The sequence below is a fragment of the Bos javanicus genome, chromosome 13, assembly GCF_032452875.1.
Source record: "Bos javanicus breed banteng chromosome 13, ARS-OSU_banteng_1.0, whole genome shotgun sequence".
NCBI classification, from domain to species: domain Eukaryota; kingdom Metazoa; phylum Chordata; class Mammalia; order Artiodactyla; family Bovidae; genus Bos; species Bos javanicus.
In genome coordinates, this window is record NC_083880.1 from 76,123,904 (window position 1) to 76,142,328 (window position 18,425).

At 49.7% G+C, this 18,425-nt stretch overlaps 1 protein-coding gene across 10 annotated transcripts in view; it reads right to left on the reverse strand.

The window, feature by feature from the left end:
- Positions 1–18,425, reverse strand: part of SULF2 (sulfatase 2) — a 126,256-nt gene that overhangs the window by 29,190 nt on the left and 78,641 nt on the right. For all 10 annotated transcript variants that reach the window (XM_061437880.1, XM_061437882.1, XM_061437878.1 and 7 more), the window contains exons 4-5: positions 12,410–12,561; positions 4,233–4,402 (exon numbers count right to left, since the gene is read on the reverse strand). In XM_061437880.1, coding sequence (XP_061293864.1) covers positions 4,233–4,402; positions 12,410–12,561 — 322 coding nt within the window. The remainder of the gene's footprint in view (positions 1–4,232; positions 4,403–12,409; positions 12,562–18,425) is intronic.

Consider the following 18,425-nt stretch of genomic DNA (forward strand, 5'->3'; position numbering starts at 1 on the left):
GCCCATAGTTATGGAGATGGTCGCTATGTAGACGGAGTGAGTCTCAAGACTCCTTCTGGACTTTGCGGTTCTGGCCGGTCTCCTGCCGCTAAATCTGCCCCGGCTCCTTCGAACCTGAGGAACGAGGAACGAGGCTTTCCCCGCCGGCCGGCTTAGGGCCTGACCAACGTGCAGAACATTCCCAGGGGTGCGCCCACCTCCCACACCAAGGGGGGCTGCAGGCTGCAGGAGCAGCAGAGAGAGACGCCCTCAGGGCTGGTTGGTGGTTTGGGGAAATTGTTCCCATGGCCCCAGGGGCCCGGATTGGATGCAATTCTGAGCAATTACCCCTGAATCTCTTAGATTCTAAGGGGCTGGTGTCTGCCCTGGAGAACAGTGAAGGGTGAGTCTGTCAAGAGTCTGCTATCTGAAGCCCCTTCTCTGGAGACGGCTTTTGGAGCAGGATCTGGGGTCCTGCTTGGGGCCAGGCTCTCCCTGCTCTCCTGGGACGGGGTCACATTTTCACAGGAACCCAGCCGTCTGCTGAACAAAGAGGCGAAGCCCTCACCTCTGAAAGAATCCGAGGAATGTCTGCTTGTCCAGCCTGAAGGACAACATCCCCTCTTCTGCCGCCCCTTCCGGCCCCTCGCTCTGTGTCTAGAGGCCTGGCCCCACCCCCACCCCAACATGCAAGCCTGAGCCTGGCTCCCTTGGGTGATGGAAGGAGAGGCCCGTGACCCGGTCAGATGCCACACTCCTAGGAAGCTCTGGCTGCGCGCGCACGTGTGTGTGTGGGGTGTGTGTGTGGGGGGTGTGTGGGGTGTGTGTGGGGTGTGTGTGTGTGTGGTGTGTGTGTGGGGTGTGTGTGTGTGGGGGGGATGTGTGTGTGGTGTGTGTGTGTGGTGTGTGTGTGTGTGGGTGGTGTGTGGTGTGTGTGTGTGTGTGTAGTGTGTGTGTGTGTGGGGTGTGTGGGGGGTGTGTGTGGGGTGTGGGGGGGTGTGGGGGTGTGTGTGTGTGGGGGTGTGTGTGTGTGTGTGGTGTGTGGTGTGTGTGTGTGTAGTGTGTGTGTGTGTGGGGTGTGTGTGTGTGGTGTGTGGTGTGTGTGTGTGTGTGTGTGGGATGTGTGTGTGGTGTGTGTGTGGGGTGTGTGTGTGTGTGGGGTGTGTGTCGGGGGTGTGTGTGTGTGGTGTGTGTGTGGGGTGTGTGTGTGGCGTGTGTGTGTGTGGCGTGTGTGTATGTGTGTGTGTGTGTGTGTGTGTGTGGTGTGTGTGTGTGTGGGATGTGTGTGTGGGGTGTGTGTGGGGTGTGTGTGTGTGGGGGGGTGTGTGTGTGTGGTGGTGTGTGTGGGGTGTGTGTGGGGTGTGTGTGTGTGGCGTGTGTGTGTGTGTGTGGTGGTGTGTGTGTGGTGTGTGTGTGGGATGTGTGTGTGGGGTGTGTGTGTGTGGTGTGTGTGTGTGGTGTGTGTATGTGTGGCATGTGTGTGGTGTGTGTGTGTGTGGTGTGTGTGTGTATGTGTGTGGGGGTGTGTGTGTGTGTGTGGTGTGTGTGTGTGGTGTGTGTGTGTGGTGTGTGTGTGTATGTGTGTGGGGGTGTGTGTGTGTGTGGTGTGTGTGTGTGTGCGTGCGCGCCTGTCTCTGTGCGTGCATGTCTGTATGGCGGTGTATTTGCATGTTTGTGTGTCTGCGTTTGCACCTGTGTTTATGTGCGTCTCTGTTTGTTTTTGTGTATCTGTGTGTGTGTATATGCTTAGATCTTTGTATCTGTGTGTTTGGGTGTCTGTTTCTGTGTGTATTTGTGTATCTGTGTGTGTGTGTGTCTGTATATGGGCCTGTGTGTACATGTCTGTGTATCTGTGTTATTTGTGTGTCTTTGTGTCTGTATCTGTGTGTTCTGTGTATCTGTGTGTGTGTGCACACTGGTGTATTTGTGTATGTGAATGTGTCAGTCGCTCAGTCGTGTCGGACTCTCTGCAAGTCTGTGGACTTTAGCCCACCAGGCTCCTCTGTCCATGGGATTCTCCAGGTAAGAATACTGCAGTGGGTTGCCATCCCCTTTTCCAGGGGATCTTCCCAGCCCAGGGATGGAACCTGGGTCTCCTGCACTGCAGGCAGATTCTTCACCATCTGAGCCACCAGGGAAGCCCAGTTTGTGTGTACATTTGTGTGTATCTATTTGTATATTTGTGTGTGTATCTGTGTGTGTTTGTGTGTGTCTGTGTGCGTCTCTGTGTATGTACGAAGCTGGGGAGGGTGGATGGGGCCCTGGGCAGGTGCAGTGGGACCGCGTCGCAACGAGCAGCATTTGCCAGAACCCAAAGCCCAGCAGAGAATGTAACGCAGGCTTGACGGGGTGAGAGTCTGACAGGGGCCTCGAGACGGAAAGATCTGGAACTCCGACCTGAGGTTCTCTGGCCCCTCCTCAGCCCCCCGACTGTTGTAATTAAACATCCCAGCTGCAGAACTTTCTGGTTTGGAGGTTTGTTTTGAAAATGATTATACCCCAGAGATAAGAGAGCCTTCCAAACACACTCCTAATAAGGTGCGGGGGGCGCTCTGGGTGAATAATAGCAGGCGGTGCTCATGTTCAAGTTCTATAATTTTCATTTCAAAGGGAAAATAAATGAGCAGGCGATGTCAAACAATCTCATCACGAAACTCCAGGGCTGCTGAGGTGGAGGGCGGGGTGCCAGCACCCCTTTTAGAGGAGACACTGCAGAAGCCAAGCGAACCATCACCCCACCCCACTCCACGGCGCCCACCCCACGGCAGGACTGAGCGGGCCTCACACTCCCTCCGGCAGAGGCTGGGGGCAGGAGGCTGGCTCCTAGGCGGGAGGAGCGGGTGGGTGGGGCCACCAGGTCAGCTTTGCAGAGAGGCGGTGCTGCTGTCCTGGGATGTGCTTCGTCCTCACCTGTCCAACTCTCCTTCCCAAAGACCAGGGGGTCGGCTGACACACTGCCTCACCCTCCAGGAGCCACTCTGGGTGCCGTCAGAAAGGAATCACAGCGAGTGGGGCGAGGAGGGCGATGCATTCTGATTGTAAGGAAACTTAAACACCTGGAATATTCAGGCGGGCTCCAAACTGCCCTGCCCTTGTCACCCCAATGTCAGAGTGAAGGTTTGCTGAGCATCACGGCTGAGCAGGAGGTGGTTTGAGGCAGAGGAATGCAGAAGATTCCAGAAAGATTTTCTAGCCTGCTCAGGAAGGAGGACTGGAGAGGTGGGCAGAGAGATGGCAGGCAGGAATGGGGGCCAGATGTGAATCTGAGCTCTGCCATTTACCAGCTGTGTGACCTTAGGGAACTTACCTCACCTCCCTGACAGGCAGCCTCCAAGACAGCCCTCAGCGGCCCCCAATTCTACCGTGAGTAGCCGCCTCCCACTGGTCTGTGTGATGAGTAGAGTATGGTAGAGATGGTGTGTCCTTTTGAGATCAGGTTATAAAAGACTGCGTTGGCCCTAGGTCAGAGGCAGCCCTGTGCGTGAGCCCCAGGCAAGCCTCAGGTGGTGGCACCCCAGCTGACATCTTGATTACATCCTCTGGAGACCCTGAGCCAGAACCAGACAGGTAGCCCTCAGATTCCTGACTCACAGGTACTGTGAGATGCTACACACTGGTGTCCTAAGTGGTTCGATTTCAGAATAACTTGTCATGCAGCTATAGATAACTGATACATCAAGGGTCACTGGGAATATTCAGGGATTCAGTGCAGAAGATCCCCTGGAGAAGGAAATGGCGACCCGCTCCAGTATTACTGCCTGGGAAATCCCATGGACAGACAGTCCAGGGGGTCCCAAGAGTCGGACACGACTTAGCGACTAAACCACCACCATAGGGCTTAGAATAGAGTCTGCCATGGAGTCAATAGCTTATACAGGCTGTAGACATATTAGTAGTCTGATGAAGCTATGGACCGCTTCTCAAAAGAATGCTTAAAAATGTGCAAAATCAAAAAACACACAGGATTGAAAGGAAACCTGTGACACAGGTGTACACCCAAAAGGCAGTTCTAGCCACAGATCTCGGTGAGGGGATGTGGGTCCCACGTTAACCACTGTTGACGCCTGCTTCGGGTTATTACTGGATCTGTATTCCAGTTCTCCAGAGATCAGCTGTGTGCTCCTGGGTTCTTTAAACCAGGAGGGTTAGAGAGAAGAGGCAGCCTTGTCTCCATCATTACGTCATTGTGACCGAGCCTGACCCTCCCGCCTTTGTGCCACCCAGTAGCTCTGAGGCAGTGCCCTGACACTTACATGTGCTGAGATGCATTAGGGAAGAGGCTTGAGTACTGGGGGGCTGAGTCCTCAGGACCGTGGGGGGCTGCGTGGCTGAGGACCATGAGCACAGGCCTGTGCGGGTACATCTTCTTGGACGCGCGGAAGAAGCTCACGCTGTCGTTGGTGATGAGGTCTGTCAGGTAGTCCTGGGGGCCGGGGAGAGACAGGAGGCGTGAGGAGCCGGGAATCTGTGCTGAACATCGGGGATGCAAAAGTGGCCAAAACAGACAATCCTTGCCCTCCTGGAGCTGCTGGTCTGGGGGCAGACATGCAGTGAGTGATGAAGTAAAACAGGGAATACAGACAATAAGTAGGCAAGCGGAACAGGGAATGTCAAATGATAACACCTCACAGTGGAGGAAAAATCCTGAGAAGGGGGTAGGGAGGATGGGAGAGGAATTGCAATTTGTCATTCATTCATGACAGATATTAAAATAATAACACTACTGAGTGCTTATGGCGTGCCAGGAACTCTTTTGGGTTTACATGTCAGATCAGATCAGCCGCTCAGTTGTGTCCGACTCTTTGCGACCCCATGAATCGCAGCACGCCAGGCCTCTCTGTCCATCACCAACTTCTGGAGTTCACTGAGACTCACGTCCATCGAGTCAGTGATGCCATCCAGCCATCTCATCCTCTGGGTTTACATGTATTAGCTTGTTAATTCTTACACAGTCCTAGAAAGTAGGTGTGATGAAAAGCCCTGTTTTCCAGAACAGGAAAATGAAGGCCCAGAGAAGTTAAGTGAATCGGCCAATGTCACACAGCTGATAAATGTGGCAGTCAGGCCTCCTGAGTCTTGGTCCCTAAGCCTGAAGTCTTTTCAAGGCCCTAGGGACTGAAGTGACTTAGCAGCAGCAGCAGCAGGGATCCCATTGTGGAGGGTGAATACATGCCTGCAATGCTGAAGGGTCTGTCCTGGGGGCAGGAGCAGATGAACATATAACCAAAGAGTTGAGATGGTGATGAGCAGTGACAGGAGGAGGAAATAAGACAAGATGTGACAAAGAGTAATTGGGAGCTGAGGCAATCAGGGAGGGCCTTTCTGAGGAGATGACACTCGAGCTGGGACCTGAGTGGCAAGAAGGAACTGGGTGTGGGAAGATCTCCATCATTGGAGTTCACTCTCAGCTGCTTGCTGGAATCCTTAAGGGAGCTTTACTAGTGTCTGGGCCCTCTTCTGGTTTAGCTGCTCTGTGGTTCAGCTTGGGCACTGGACTTTTAAAAAATCTCCGCAGGGGACTCCAATGTGCAGCCAGGAGTGAGAATCACCGATCTGGAGGAAGCGTTTCAGGCAGAGGGGACAGCAGATGCAAGGCTCTGAGGCGGGAACAAGTGTGGCTTGTGTTCAAGGAATAGAAAGAGGATGAACAGTCAGCAGACAAGCAAATCGTGCCACAAACCCAGGCATGCCGTAGTGGTTCCAGAACAGTGAGAGCCACGTAGATAAGCTGGCAGGAGGACGGATGAGTGGGAACGTTATGGACAGGAAATGAGGGCTTTAAAAGCTCAGCAAAGAAGTTGAGATTTGTTTAAGTTCTTCCTGAACTTGGTAAATCTTTAGCTGCTGATTTCTTTGGAAGGGAATGAATTCTTAAACATTTACCCTGTGCTTCCTAGGAAGCAGCTCTGTCCAAAATGATAACTTTCAAAAAGGGATATTATTTTACAAGAAAAACGGTGAAGAAATGGCTACAGTTTCTACCCTTCTACCGTTGTACCCTGTATGAAATGCAAACACACTCCCTGGGCTCCTATGCCTCTCGAGACACACACCTCCAGGGACACTCGCGCACTGCGTCTCTGCATAGGACGGTCAGTGCACCACAGTGACCAGCAGTAGGGTGGTGACCAATGACCCCGCACTGCTTCCATTCTGTGCAGTGCTGGGCAGACACGAAAAGGGAAGTAGATCTGTAGTGACTGAGGTGGAACAGTGTCCAAGATATACTCTTAAGGGAAAGAGCAAACTACTGAGTCAAACTTCAGAAAAGTTTATTTATTTATATTTTTTTGTGGGAGGAGTAGGGAGGAGAGGAGAAACCAAACCCCTACCTTCATGTGCTTCTGAGCACTAAGAAAAAAATTCAGAAGGACAGATCCCTAAGTGCTAATTGGGGACCAAGACAAGGGGAGAGAGGGGAGAAAGTCACTCGTTACTTCATGCAATTTCCCTTGAAACATTTTGGGGAGTAAAAAAGGGTCTTACAAAGGGGCCCTGTAGAACATTACATAAAATAATTTTCTTCTATATGATATAAATCAACAAGCTGCTGCTATAGCTGCAGTTCAAAAATGGTTCCAATACCAGTCTCTTCAGATGGTGACTTTACACAAACTTGACAAGTGAATAGTGCATTTAGCAAGGAGCCTGGTACTGGGGGAACCCACAAGGGACACTAGCTCTTATCGTTTTTATCAGACCTTTGTTCCACTGACCTTCATAGCGACTTTGTGAAGTGGACACCACGCCCATTTTACAGATAGGAAAACCAAGGCCACAAAACTAATAAGCAATTCATTCAGAGTTAGAACCCAGGCCTTTGTGTTTTTTTGTCTGGTCCACCTTTCGTGCCCCGACAAACAAAAATATTACTGGGAGTAGATGGTGGTTTACATCAGGTCTTAACAAACCTTTTCTGTAAAAGGCCAGATGATAAATATTTGAGGCTTCATAGGCCAGAAGTCTCAGTTACAATCACTCATTACTGCCATTACAGCTGAACAGCAGCAACAGCAGAAATGAATGGGCATGTCTAGGCTGCAGTAAAACTTGATCCATGCACACTAAAATCTGAATTTCATATAATATTCATGGGTCATGAAAATCGCTGTGCTTTTGATTTTTTCCGGCTAAGTAGACATGGAAAAACCATTCTAAGCTCAGGGTTGTAGCAAAACAGTTGGCAGGCTGGGCTTGACCCAAGAGCTACAGTTTTAAGAATGGATTTTGAAGCCTGATGGCCTGGGTTTGAATCCTGAAAGTGAAAATGTTAGTCACTCAGTCATGTCTGACTCTTTGCGACCCATGGGCCACAAGAATCAAATTCTCCAGGCAAGAATACTGGAGTGGGTAGCTATTTCTTTCCTCAGGAGATCTGCCCAACTCAGGGACTGAACCGGGTCTCTGCATTGCAGGCAGATTCTTTATTGTCTAAACCACCAGGGAACATTCCCCTTCGAGCTGTGTGGCCCGGCTCCTTCGCCTCTCTGGGCCTCAGTTTCCTCATCTAGTGATTAGGGAAACTAACAGCAAATCGCTCACAGGCTCTGGTGAGAAACGCACAGGTTAATTCATATACAATGATTCCAGCGGTATCTGGTGTGTGATACCCTCTAAAGGAGGGTTAGCCATTATTCCTCAGGAATCAAGCATTTTCCTTGTGAAAATTAAAACAGTACAAACAAAGCTGAAGTTCCCTTTGATAACCTCTCATCTCCATGTCCAGTCTTGGCCTCTTTAGTCTCCTACTGAGAAAGAAGTATCTTTCCTGATGTGTTGTTATATATGTTACAGTTGCTTTATGCATCTTTTCACATGAATCCTATTATCCTGTGTACATTCATTCAATCAACAAACACAGCAGTGGACAAGACTAACACTCCTGCCTTCATGAGCCTCGTATTCAAATAGGAGGACGGTTAACAAACGAATCCGTGATATACACAGGTGTGGCTCATCCATGGTGATGGGGGGTGGGCTCGGCATGGGGAGGTGCCCAGTACACAGGGTGGTCTAGGATGGTGACATCTGACTAGGGACCCGGAAGAGTCCTGCAACTTGCTTTTCCACCAGTCCTTACATCCTAAGCTTCTCTGACGGCTTTAGACACCAACCCCTCTCATCTTTTTCCAGATGCTTCCATGGCCATTCAGTCATTTCCCGCATTAGTGGGCTTTCTTGGTTGATTTCCTTCAGTGACACATTTGCAGCCAACAGCTGGGCTAAGCCCCTCTGCATAGGAGGGAGGCTTCTCTGGAACACAGAGAAAGTGCAAATGGTGGGTGCACTCAAGTTCATGGCAACCACCATTTCTGCAGAGCCTCCCACCACCTGGACCCTCCCCTGGCCCCAACTTGGTCACTCCTGCCTCCCTCCCGCTGCCTGTTCTGCACTCTCCTGCCCTCTTCGACCATTCGGCTTGCTTTATGCCTCATTCTTTTCTCATCAACGCTGCCTCTGTCTTTCCACTCTGCTACGAGGACCCCTTTTGGTGGCATCTGCCCACCTTTGGGATTAGTGATTAGGGCAGAGTCCTCAGAGGGCCTTCTGAGGGGCACTTGGGAATGACTGCTGATTTCTTCCTTCCCTGGGCCTCCACCGGGGCCCCTGGGGTTAGCCTCGGCCACGATGCTCTGACCTCCCAGAGTCACAGGTCCGTGCTCCCCAGCTCTGCCGTGGCTGGAAACTCCGCGCTCGCTCCTGTTCCTTCCTGGTGCTCCTGCTGCCCACTGCTACCCTTGGGAGCCGAACCCTGGACCTGAGCCAGCTCTGACCCCCGAGGGGCCCCCCATCCCTCTCTGTTTCCAGGCCTCCGGTAACTGGGGTCCCAGGAATTCTCCCACCTTTGTCAGGGGGGCTCCTCTCATTCTCAGGCTGAGATGCGTGGATGGCAGGAGATGGGTGAGAAAGCACCACTGCGCGCCCCATTCTCAGCACCAAGGGGGTGGGGTCTCCCGGGTAACTTCATTATCGGGCTGTGCTGAGGCCAGGGGCGGACATGGCAAGGAATGTTAACAAGGAGGGAGTGGACTTTTCTGGGTATTTGAAGAATCTGCCTGCACTGAGGCTGGGAGGAGAGAAAAGGTGTGTTCAGCCCTGTGAGACTATGCTTTGTATTTCCAAGGAGTCCAGCAGACTGGCTAAACACCCCCAGCCAGGACTTTAGAATGAATCTGCTCTGGGGAGGTCATGGAGACAGGCCTACTACATGCAGAGTGAGACACGGGGTCAGGGAGCGGCACTGCCCAGGTGATGCCATGTGTGGTTCCTGCCACTCAGGGCCTGATCAGGCTTACACACGTGGGCAGTGATTACCTGTCGAAGCTGGGAGGGCTCCCCAAATGTGCTGGTATTTCCAGAAGGGAAATGGGATAGAGTGTATTTTGGCTGCTGAGACGGCAGGAATATTTGCTAGTCACCGGATGATTTTTTTTAAATGATAAGTTTGGATGAACCATCAGTATTAGTCTCTCCTCCCTGTCATCATCACCACCATCATCATTATTTAAGCCAGAGGTCAGGAAACTACAGCCCACTGGCCAAGTCAGGCCTCTTGCCTGTTCTTTTAAATAAAGTTTTATTGAAACACAGCCAGGTTTATCTGTTTACATATCATCTACGGCTGCTTTTGGACTGCAAGGGCGGACTTGAGCAGTTGCAATGGAAACTATAGCTTGTAAAGTCTAAACTATTTAGTATTTGGCCCTTTGCAGAGGAAGTTTTGTGTCTTGATCTGAACTAATATATTCTGAGTGCTTACTATGTGCAGTGGGCTCCTCTATCACTCTACACGTATTATTAACTCCTGTGAGCTTCAAAAGCCTTTGTGAAAAAAATTACAATGAAATACCACTACATCTCTGACTGGAACGGTGTATGAGGGAGGCTCCTGGGGGCTGGCACTGCTCTATAATTTGACCTCGGTGGTACTTACACAGACGCAAACATATGTGAAAATTTCCTGAGCCATCTACCTAGGATCCATGTACCTTACCTGATCGCGGTTCAACAAACCAGAACTAGAAAAAGTATGGCCTAGGGAATGACCTAGGGGTTTCTCTGGTGGCTCAGATGGGAAAGAATCTGCCTGCAATGCAGGAGACCCAGGTTTAATCCCTGGGTTGGGAAGATCCCCCGGAGAAGGAAATGGCAACCCACTCCAGTATTCTTGCCAGGAGAATCCCATGGACAGAGGAGCCTGGCAGGCTATAGTACATGGGCTTGCAAAGAGTCAGACACGACTGAGTGCCTCACACACATACATATGGGGAAGGAGTAGGTTAAGGTACCGAATACGATACAACAAGAATGGAGGAGCTACACTCACAAGTAAGAACATGGGTAGATTTCAACAAAGTATTAAGCAAAAGAAGCTGGATACAGAATTAATCTACAATGCGGGAAGTCTGAGTGACAGAAGTCCTTGTAGGAGAGGTGGTTGATGGAAGGAGTTACATGAGGGGACCTTCTGGGGCTGGTGGCAACATTGCTTCTTGACCCACGTGAATGCTGGTTACATGCATCCGTTCAGCTCGTGAAAAGTCACTACACCGTATGTTCTCTATGCACGCTTTCTATAACAAATTTCTGCCTTGGCAAAATGTTGTAAAATAATGCTCTCATATCACCCGGTGCATGTTAGAACGGTGAGCCTCGGAAAGACAAAAGGTGACGAGTGTCGCTGGGGATGTGGAGGAAAGGGAAGCTCTGTGGACCGCTGGTGGAATGCAGATTGATGTAGCCACTACAGAAAACAGCAAGGAGGTTCCTCAAAAAATTAAAACTAGAACTACTCTATGATCTGGGGATTCCACTTCGGGGTATTTATCCAAAGGAAATGAAAACCAGATCTCGAAGGGATATTGCAGCATCAGTCCCAGCAGCCTGGGTATGCAGACAACCCGAGTGTCCTCAGTGATGAATGGATAGAGATGTGGTGTGTACACACACACACACACACACACACACACACACGAATATTATTCCGTCACGAGAAAGAAGGAAATCCTGGCTATTTGCAACAACATGGAAATTATGCTAAGTGACTTAAGTCAAACAGAGAAAGACAAATATTGTGTGATACCACGCAATATACATGGAATCTGAAAGAGGGGAACTCATAAAAACAGAAAGTAGAATGGGTTCTCCCAGGGGCTGAGGGATGGGAGAACTGGGGAGGTGCTGTTTAAGGGTCCAAACTTACAGCTAGTAAATGAGGAAGTTCTGGAGATCTCATGCATAGCATAGGGATTAGAGGTAACAGTACTGTATTATAATGAATTTGAGCAAAATCTGGGAGATAGTGGAGGACAGAGGAGCCTGGTGTGCTACAGTCCATGGGTCACAAAGAGTCGGACACGACGTAGCAACCGAACAACAATTGTATTATAAATATTAGACTTGCCAAGAGACTAGGTCTTAATGATTTCCCCCCCAAAAGGAAAAGATAATTCTGCAACATGATAAAGGTTTAGCTAACATGACTGCACACACTGCATTATATATATGCACTGAGCCAACATGTTGTCCATGTTAAATTCACACAGTGTTATATGTCAAATATATTTCAATTGAAAAAACCCAACACCCTTATGTTGCCATTTGCAACAACACAGATGGACCTAGTATTATACTTAGTGAAGTCAGTCAGAGGAAGACAAATATCAATATTATATGATACTGTTTTATGTAGGATCTAAAAAAGAATACACATGAGTCTACATAGAAGACAGAAAAAGACCCACAGACATAGAGAACAAACCTATAGTTATCAAAGGGGAAAGCATTGGTGGGAAGGATAAATTAGGAGTATGGGATTAACAAACACTCCACATAAAATAGGTAACCAACAGAAATTTACTGTATACCACAGGGAATTATAGTCAATACTTTGAAATGACTTATAATGAAAAATAATCTGGAAAACATGTAACTGCACCACTTTGCTATATCATTGAAACTAACACAATATTGCAACATTGTAAATCAACTATCCCTGTTGTTGTTCAGTCGCTAAATTGTGTCCAACTCTTTGCGACCCCCTGGACTGTAGCCCACCAGGCTCCTCTGTCCATGGGATTTCCCAGACAAGAATACCGCAGTGGGTTGCCATTTCCTTCTCCAGGGGATCTTTCCAATCCAGGGATTGAAGCTGCATCTCTTGCTTGGCAGGTGGGTTCTTTTACCACTGAGCCATCTGGGAAGCCTTAAATCAACTATACTTTGATTAAAAAAAAAAAAGAAAAAGAAAACAGTACTCTTAGAAACAGAGACTATTATTTGAGAAATGAAGAAACTGAAGCAGAGGGTGTCAGCAGGCTGTCCAAGTCTCACATGTAATGTCACGATCCGAGCCCAGGTGGTTGGGCTCCCGTGTCCCGATCCCCAGGGCTGAGCCCCATTGCCACCCCAGCCAGGAAGGGGGACTCACCTTGGAGTAGTCAAAGCCGTGTTTCTCCTTCACTCCATTCCGACACAGCGTGTAGTTATAAAAGCGGGAGTTTTTGAGGAGGCCGACCCATTCCTTCCAGCCTGGCGGCACGTAGGAGCCGTTGTATTCATTAAGGTACTTCCCAAAGAAAGCTGAAGGGGAGAGGCACCAGGAAGCCATGTGAGGTTGCAGAGCGCAAAAGCCTTCTCTTGCCATTACTCAATAGAAATTTCCAAACCACGCCAGGCCAGGACGTGGAGACAGCACTGCCCCCTGAACCACGGAGTCCCTTGGCCAGCAAATGCAGTCTGTGACCCCCTTCTCAAATGTTTTCACATGCAGAAAATAAAATACATAGGATTGCAGAGAAATCAATTGTTTTGGGAACTCAGTTATCAAAGTATTAGGAGAGTTTGCCATAGAGTAATGGGTCCTTAAAAAAATAATGAAGATGCTAAACGCAAGGCCTTGTAAAAAGTGATCATTTCAAAGTAGTGATGAGTGAGAATAGTTTTGTAAAAAATATTTCTTTATTTGGCTGCACTGGATCTTAGCTGTAGCACGTGGAATCTTCAGTTGCAGCATGTGAGATCTAGTTCCCCGACCAGGGATTGAACTGTGTGGAGTCTTAGCCACTGGACCACCAGGGAAGTCCTGAGGGAGAATATTTTATTTTGCAATATCTACAGCAAATGCAATGGAATACTGAAATATCGGTGATTTCTACAGATGACAAATTATAGATTCTGCTGACACGCCACAGTTAGAGGCCTACATTCCTAATTGAAGCGAATGTCAAGTGTCAGTTGTAGGTCAGTGAAAACAAGAGTCTAGCTTTTTACCACTCAGGTTTATGGACCCCCTTGGATTCTATCTACGACTCAGTGACTAGAAGAGCTAACATTTTAAAAAACCGGACCAAGGCCAGTCGTTGGTGGGGGCGTGGAGCATCTGGAGCTCGCACACACTGCCAGCGGATGTGCAGACTGATCCTGGCACGGAAAGAAAACTGTTTGCTAGTATCTGTTAAACTTGATCATAGTCATAGCTTCTGACCCAGCCATTTGAATCCTGAATTTCACTCAGCGGAAACGCATTCATATGTTCACCCAAAGTCACAGGCAGGACGGGCTCACAGCAGCAGTATTCGTGATAGCAGATAACTAGAAACAAAACAGATATCCATCTGTGCACCAGTGGGGAAACAGGACCACCCTGGTGGTCCGGTGGTTAAGAATCCACCCGCCAGTGCGGGGGACATGCGTTCGATCCCTGGTTCGGGAAGACCCTACATGCCGCGGGGCAACCAGGCCCTTGTGCTTGACAGCCTGTGCTTCTCAGCAGGAGAAGCCACGCGATGAGAAGCCCGCACGCTGACGCCAGAGCAGCCCCCGCTCGCGGCAACTAGAGAAAGCCCCTAGCAATGAGGACCCTGTGCTGCCATGAACAACAAACAAACAAACACAATTAAAAGAGAAGAATGGAGAAGTACAATGTGTGTTTATACACCCGAGTATGTAGAGAAACAAGGAAAATACTAGTGCTGTGTTTACTAACAGGGACGCATCACGACAACCAAACAGTGTTAAGAGAAATAAAGCAGGTATAGTCGTATCACTGCGTGATCCCATTTACATCAGGTTCAAAGCCAGGCAAAAGGAGTCTATGGCATTGGGAAGAAAAGCAGTGGTCATTGCTGGGTGTGGGGGAAAGGTGGATGGAAGGGGACTTCTCGGGTAATGATGGTCTTGTTCTGTTGCTGGGACACGGGTGGTTCAGCTGGTGAAACTCCACGGGGCTGGGCGTTTACAGCACGGCATGTCTCTGCAGGCCTGCTCCCCACCATCAGCAAGGCTTACTTAAAAAAAATTTACCCTAATTCATCCAGACTGGGACATACCCCAAACTCTCTGTGGGTAGTGAGGTGACACAAGATTTTTGAGATATTTTTGGTTCTTTGTATCTTCCTCAATAAGCAAGGACAATTTTAAATAATTATAATCTATAAGGCCATTTTTTTTTTAGCAATGGACAAATCTGTGAGAGTTTTTCCAGAGGCAGAGGCGCCAGGCCAGCCTTCTCTTCCGGATGAGAACACCGGGGCTCTGAGACACTCAGAACCACTGCCGAGAGCTCGGGTCGTGCAAGGGATTTACAGAGATCCTGCAAGCTGGGTGCTGAGTGCTGTTCCTGGCAAATAGTGAGTGTCCAGTGGGTGTCAGTTCAGAGCCTAAGATGAGAAGAGACAGACGGGGATGAGTGCTGAAGAATTGATGCTTTCGACTTGTGGTGCCAGAGGAGACTCTTGAGAGTCCCTTGGACAGCAAGGAGATCCAACCAGTCCATCCTAAAGGAAATCAACCCTAAATATTCATGGGAAGGACTGATGCTGAAGCTTCAATACTTTGGCCACCTGATGTGAAGAACCGACCACTGGAAAAGACCCTGATGCTGGGAAAGACTGAGGACAAGAGAAGAAGGGGGGCAGCAGAGGATGAGATGGTTGGATGGCATCACTGACTCAATGGACATGAGTTTGAGCAAGCTCCAGGAGATGGTGAAGGACAGGGAGGCCTGGTGTGCTGCAGTCCGTGGGGTCACACTCAGACACGACTTAGTGACTGAACAACAACAGAGGAAGGAGAAGTGGGCGGGGGCTGGGCTACGATGCCAGCAGAGGTAAGAGGGGGCCATCAACTTAGAGCTTCTAGAAAGCATGGAGGCCCGCTGGAGTCCTGTTGGCTCAGAGGAGAGGGGGCTGGGCCAGGAGAAGCCGCCATGGAGCGGAGCCCTCTCTGGGGTTTCCCTGGAGGCCTGGCAGGTGGCTGGCACTGCCCAGGGGTAGGAAGATCCCTGCTCATCCACAAACACCAGATCCCCACATCCTCCTGGGCACAAGGCAAAGGGAAGTGTTTCCATTAGATCCCCACCCCTGCACACAGAACCAGGAAGGGAGTGCTCCTGAGGAAGCAGTGTGAACTGCCTCCTAGAAAGAGGCTGGCGTGAGGAGGCGATGGAAACACGAAGGGAGGACCCCCAGCAATCCGGGGGTAAGGCGGAGCATCCCTTCCCGTGGGAGGACGGTGCAGAAATGACCGGAAAGAAGCTCCGGGCTGCCAGGGCCTGGAAGACCGGCTGCCCCGGCTCCGAGTCCTGAGTAACAGTCTTTACAAAGGGAAAGGTAAGCAGGTGATGGGTGCCCAATTTAACGGTGACTGCACGTCCCGGCTGGGTGTCGGGGCATCAAAGACGGAAATGCCAGCTGGAGGTAAGAGGCAGCTGCAAAGTATCAGGTGAGCTGAAGGCTGGAGCCTCTTTCTCGAGAACGTCCCCTTCTAGAGGCTCGCTACATCCGCCCTGTAAAGCAGTGACTGAGCTGGGGGCAGCTTTGCCCCTGAGACACGGCAGGGTCTGCAGGCGTCTGAGGTTTATTACAACCTGGGGAGGCGGGCGCTGGTGGCTTCTAGTGGCTGGAGGCCAGGGAGGCTGCCAAGCATTTGACAGAGCTCAGGACGGCCCCTCCCACAGAGAATCACGGGGCACCCAGTGTCAATAGCCTGGAGTTGAAAGAAAACCCTGATTTAAAATAACTCCACCCAACTCTCAGCATCTTCGTCCCGCCAGTAAAAGAACCAATTTGTGAGAGCTGAGAAAGTACCTGGAGACCAAGTACAGCCCAGGAAACAAGATCTGCAGAGTCTCAATGACCTTACTCCCCACTTCTGATTTTCTTTCCATAACTGGGGAGCTCTACTCTGCTAACATGGCTGGCCTCCCTCCACGCTTTCCTATTCCTCCTCCTCAGGGAAGACTGCCCCTAAGGGCAGCAAACCTTCCTGTAAAGGCCCAGAGAGTAAATATTTTAGGTTTCCTGGGCCAGATGGTCCCTATTGCAACTATTCAACCCTGCTGTTGCACGAAACAGTCATGGACAATTGACTGTGGCTCTGTTTCAATAAAACTTTATTTACAAAGGCAGACAGAGGACCAGATCTGGCTCATGGACTGCAGTTTGCTGACCCTAAGCACATATGTCTGGTGGGTTTGGAGGGACAAACTGGATATGCAAAACCCAATCCTTCCTTTGCTTTCTGTAAGGAGTGAGTTACCTTCAGGTAATGCTAGCTCAAGGGGGCTTGGCTCAGTGAGAAGTCTGTCTGACTCTGGAGTTTAGCATCAGGAAGCCCAAATGCCCTCAGAAGGAAGCCAGGTCCTCAAACCGGGCCTTTATCAGATTCCTCCAAGTGCTATTTTAACTTCCATCTGCTGACTCCTTAATTTTATTCCTCATTTGGTTCAAAATTTCAACAAGGAAGAAGGGGACTTTAATAAGTCCAACACTTTGTCATGACAAACAATATTGGTGGTGATGTAAATGTTTTCTTTTGAAACAGAGTGAAGTAAAAAGAGTAAAACAATTGAGAGAAAATATTAAGTGAATGATAGAATCAGTGTCCTGGGCATGTGAAATCAATATATTCATTTAACAACTATTTATTAAATACCTAAAGAGCTGGAGCTGTCCACACCACTGGAAACATAGCAGCAAAGACGACCCACAGGACCCCTGGCCTCATGGGGCTCACGTTCTGTGTCTGTGGGGTGACTGTGACAAGTGCAGAGATGGTGTTGGTGACAACAGAGATGAAGAAAATAAAGGATGGTGACGCAACAGAGCGGCCAGAGATGGACCACGGGAGGTACCACCGGGCCAGGTATTCAGGGGAGGGCTCTTGGAGGAATGATGAGAATGAGAGAGAAGACAGGAATACAAGGAAACGCTCCAGGCTGAGAGCACAGCAAGTGCAAAGGTCCCCAGGCAGGAACAAGCTCGGGAGCACACATCCTCCGAGATATTAGATGCCAGATTTTGCACTTTGTGTGCATTTTTCTGGAAACAGTCCACAGCTTTTGACGTATTTTGAAAGGAACCCAGGACAAGTTATTTAAGAAGCACTGAACTTCACTCTCTTGGTTTGCAGAAGAGTGAATGAAAGTCCAGAGGAGGAGGCTCAGGGACGCCCCGCTGGGGGAACTAGGGTCCCTCCCAGATTTCCCCAGTCCCCGGCTCATGATCCTACTGGTTTGTCTCTGAAGACCTGGGCCAAGGTCTTTCTGATGAATGTGCAACTTGGAATGCTAAAGAGCCTAAATTCTTGGCCCAGCTGGTGGGATAAATATTTCTTGGGCGGTGGGAGGAGGGGTGACTTTGGAAGCCCACCCCTGCCTATTATGGTCCAATGTCATGGGTGTCAACACATCCAGAGCTATTTCCTGTGTTAGAATCTCCTCTTTCACATCTCTCTCTAACCTCCAACCCTTAAAAACTCCAGACTTTATTATTCAGCCTCCACAAGGCCCTAGAAAACAGGGGTTCAGTCAAAGGCTTTTAGTGCCAAATTAGATTTTGTTCTCATTTGATTAGATTTCCCCAAGGCAGTTTTTTAAATGGCTATTCCAGCACCAGTTGAGGTGGGAGAAGCGAATTAGTGTGGGCCCTGGGGCTCTGAGGCTGGGAGATATGGGCTGGAGAATGAGCTAGAATTAACATGAAGATTAAAAATACAGACCGTGTCACGGTTGGAGCCTGAAGTCGCTGAGCCTTCACTGCTCAGATGGTGTAAAAGGGAGACCAAACTGGGAGCTGGTGAAGGGGTGGAACAACTTGGCAGGCAGATTATGAGGATTAAACACCAGGCCAGGGAAAGATCGCTGACCATGTGCTAGCCGATGGCTGCCCCTAGGATGCAGGGCTGGCATCAATAGAAAGGACAGCGCACTTGCTGGCTCCTGTGTACTAGGAACTGGGTACAAATTTACATCTGGCAACAGAGACTTCAGTTTCGCGCTGTGATTCTTTGGGTCCCACCCCTTCCTTATGTAAATACACAGCAGCTGCATGCATAATCTCAGTCTGACCAATCAGAGCGCTACATTCCCCTGGCTACTGCCATTGGTTCAGGGATGCACATGTGACCCAAGTTCGGCCAATGAGAGTCAGACCTGGGATTTTAGG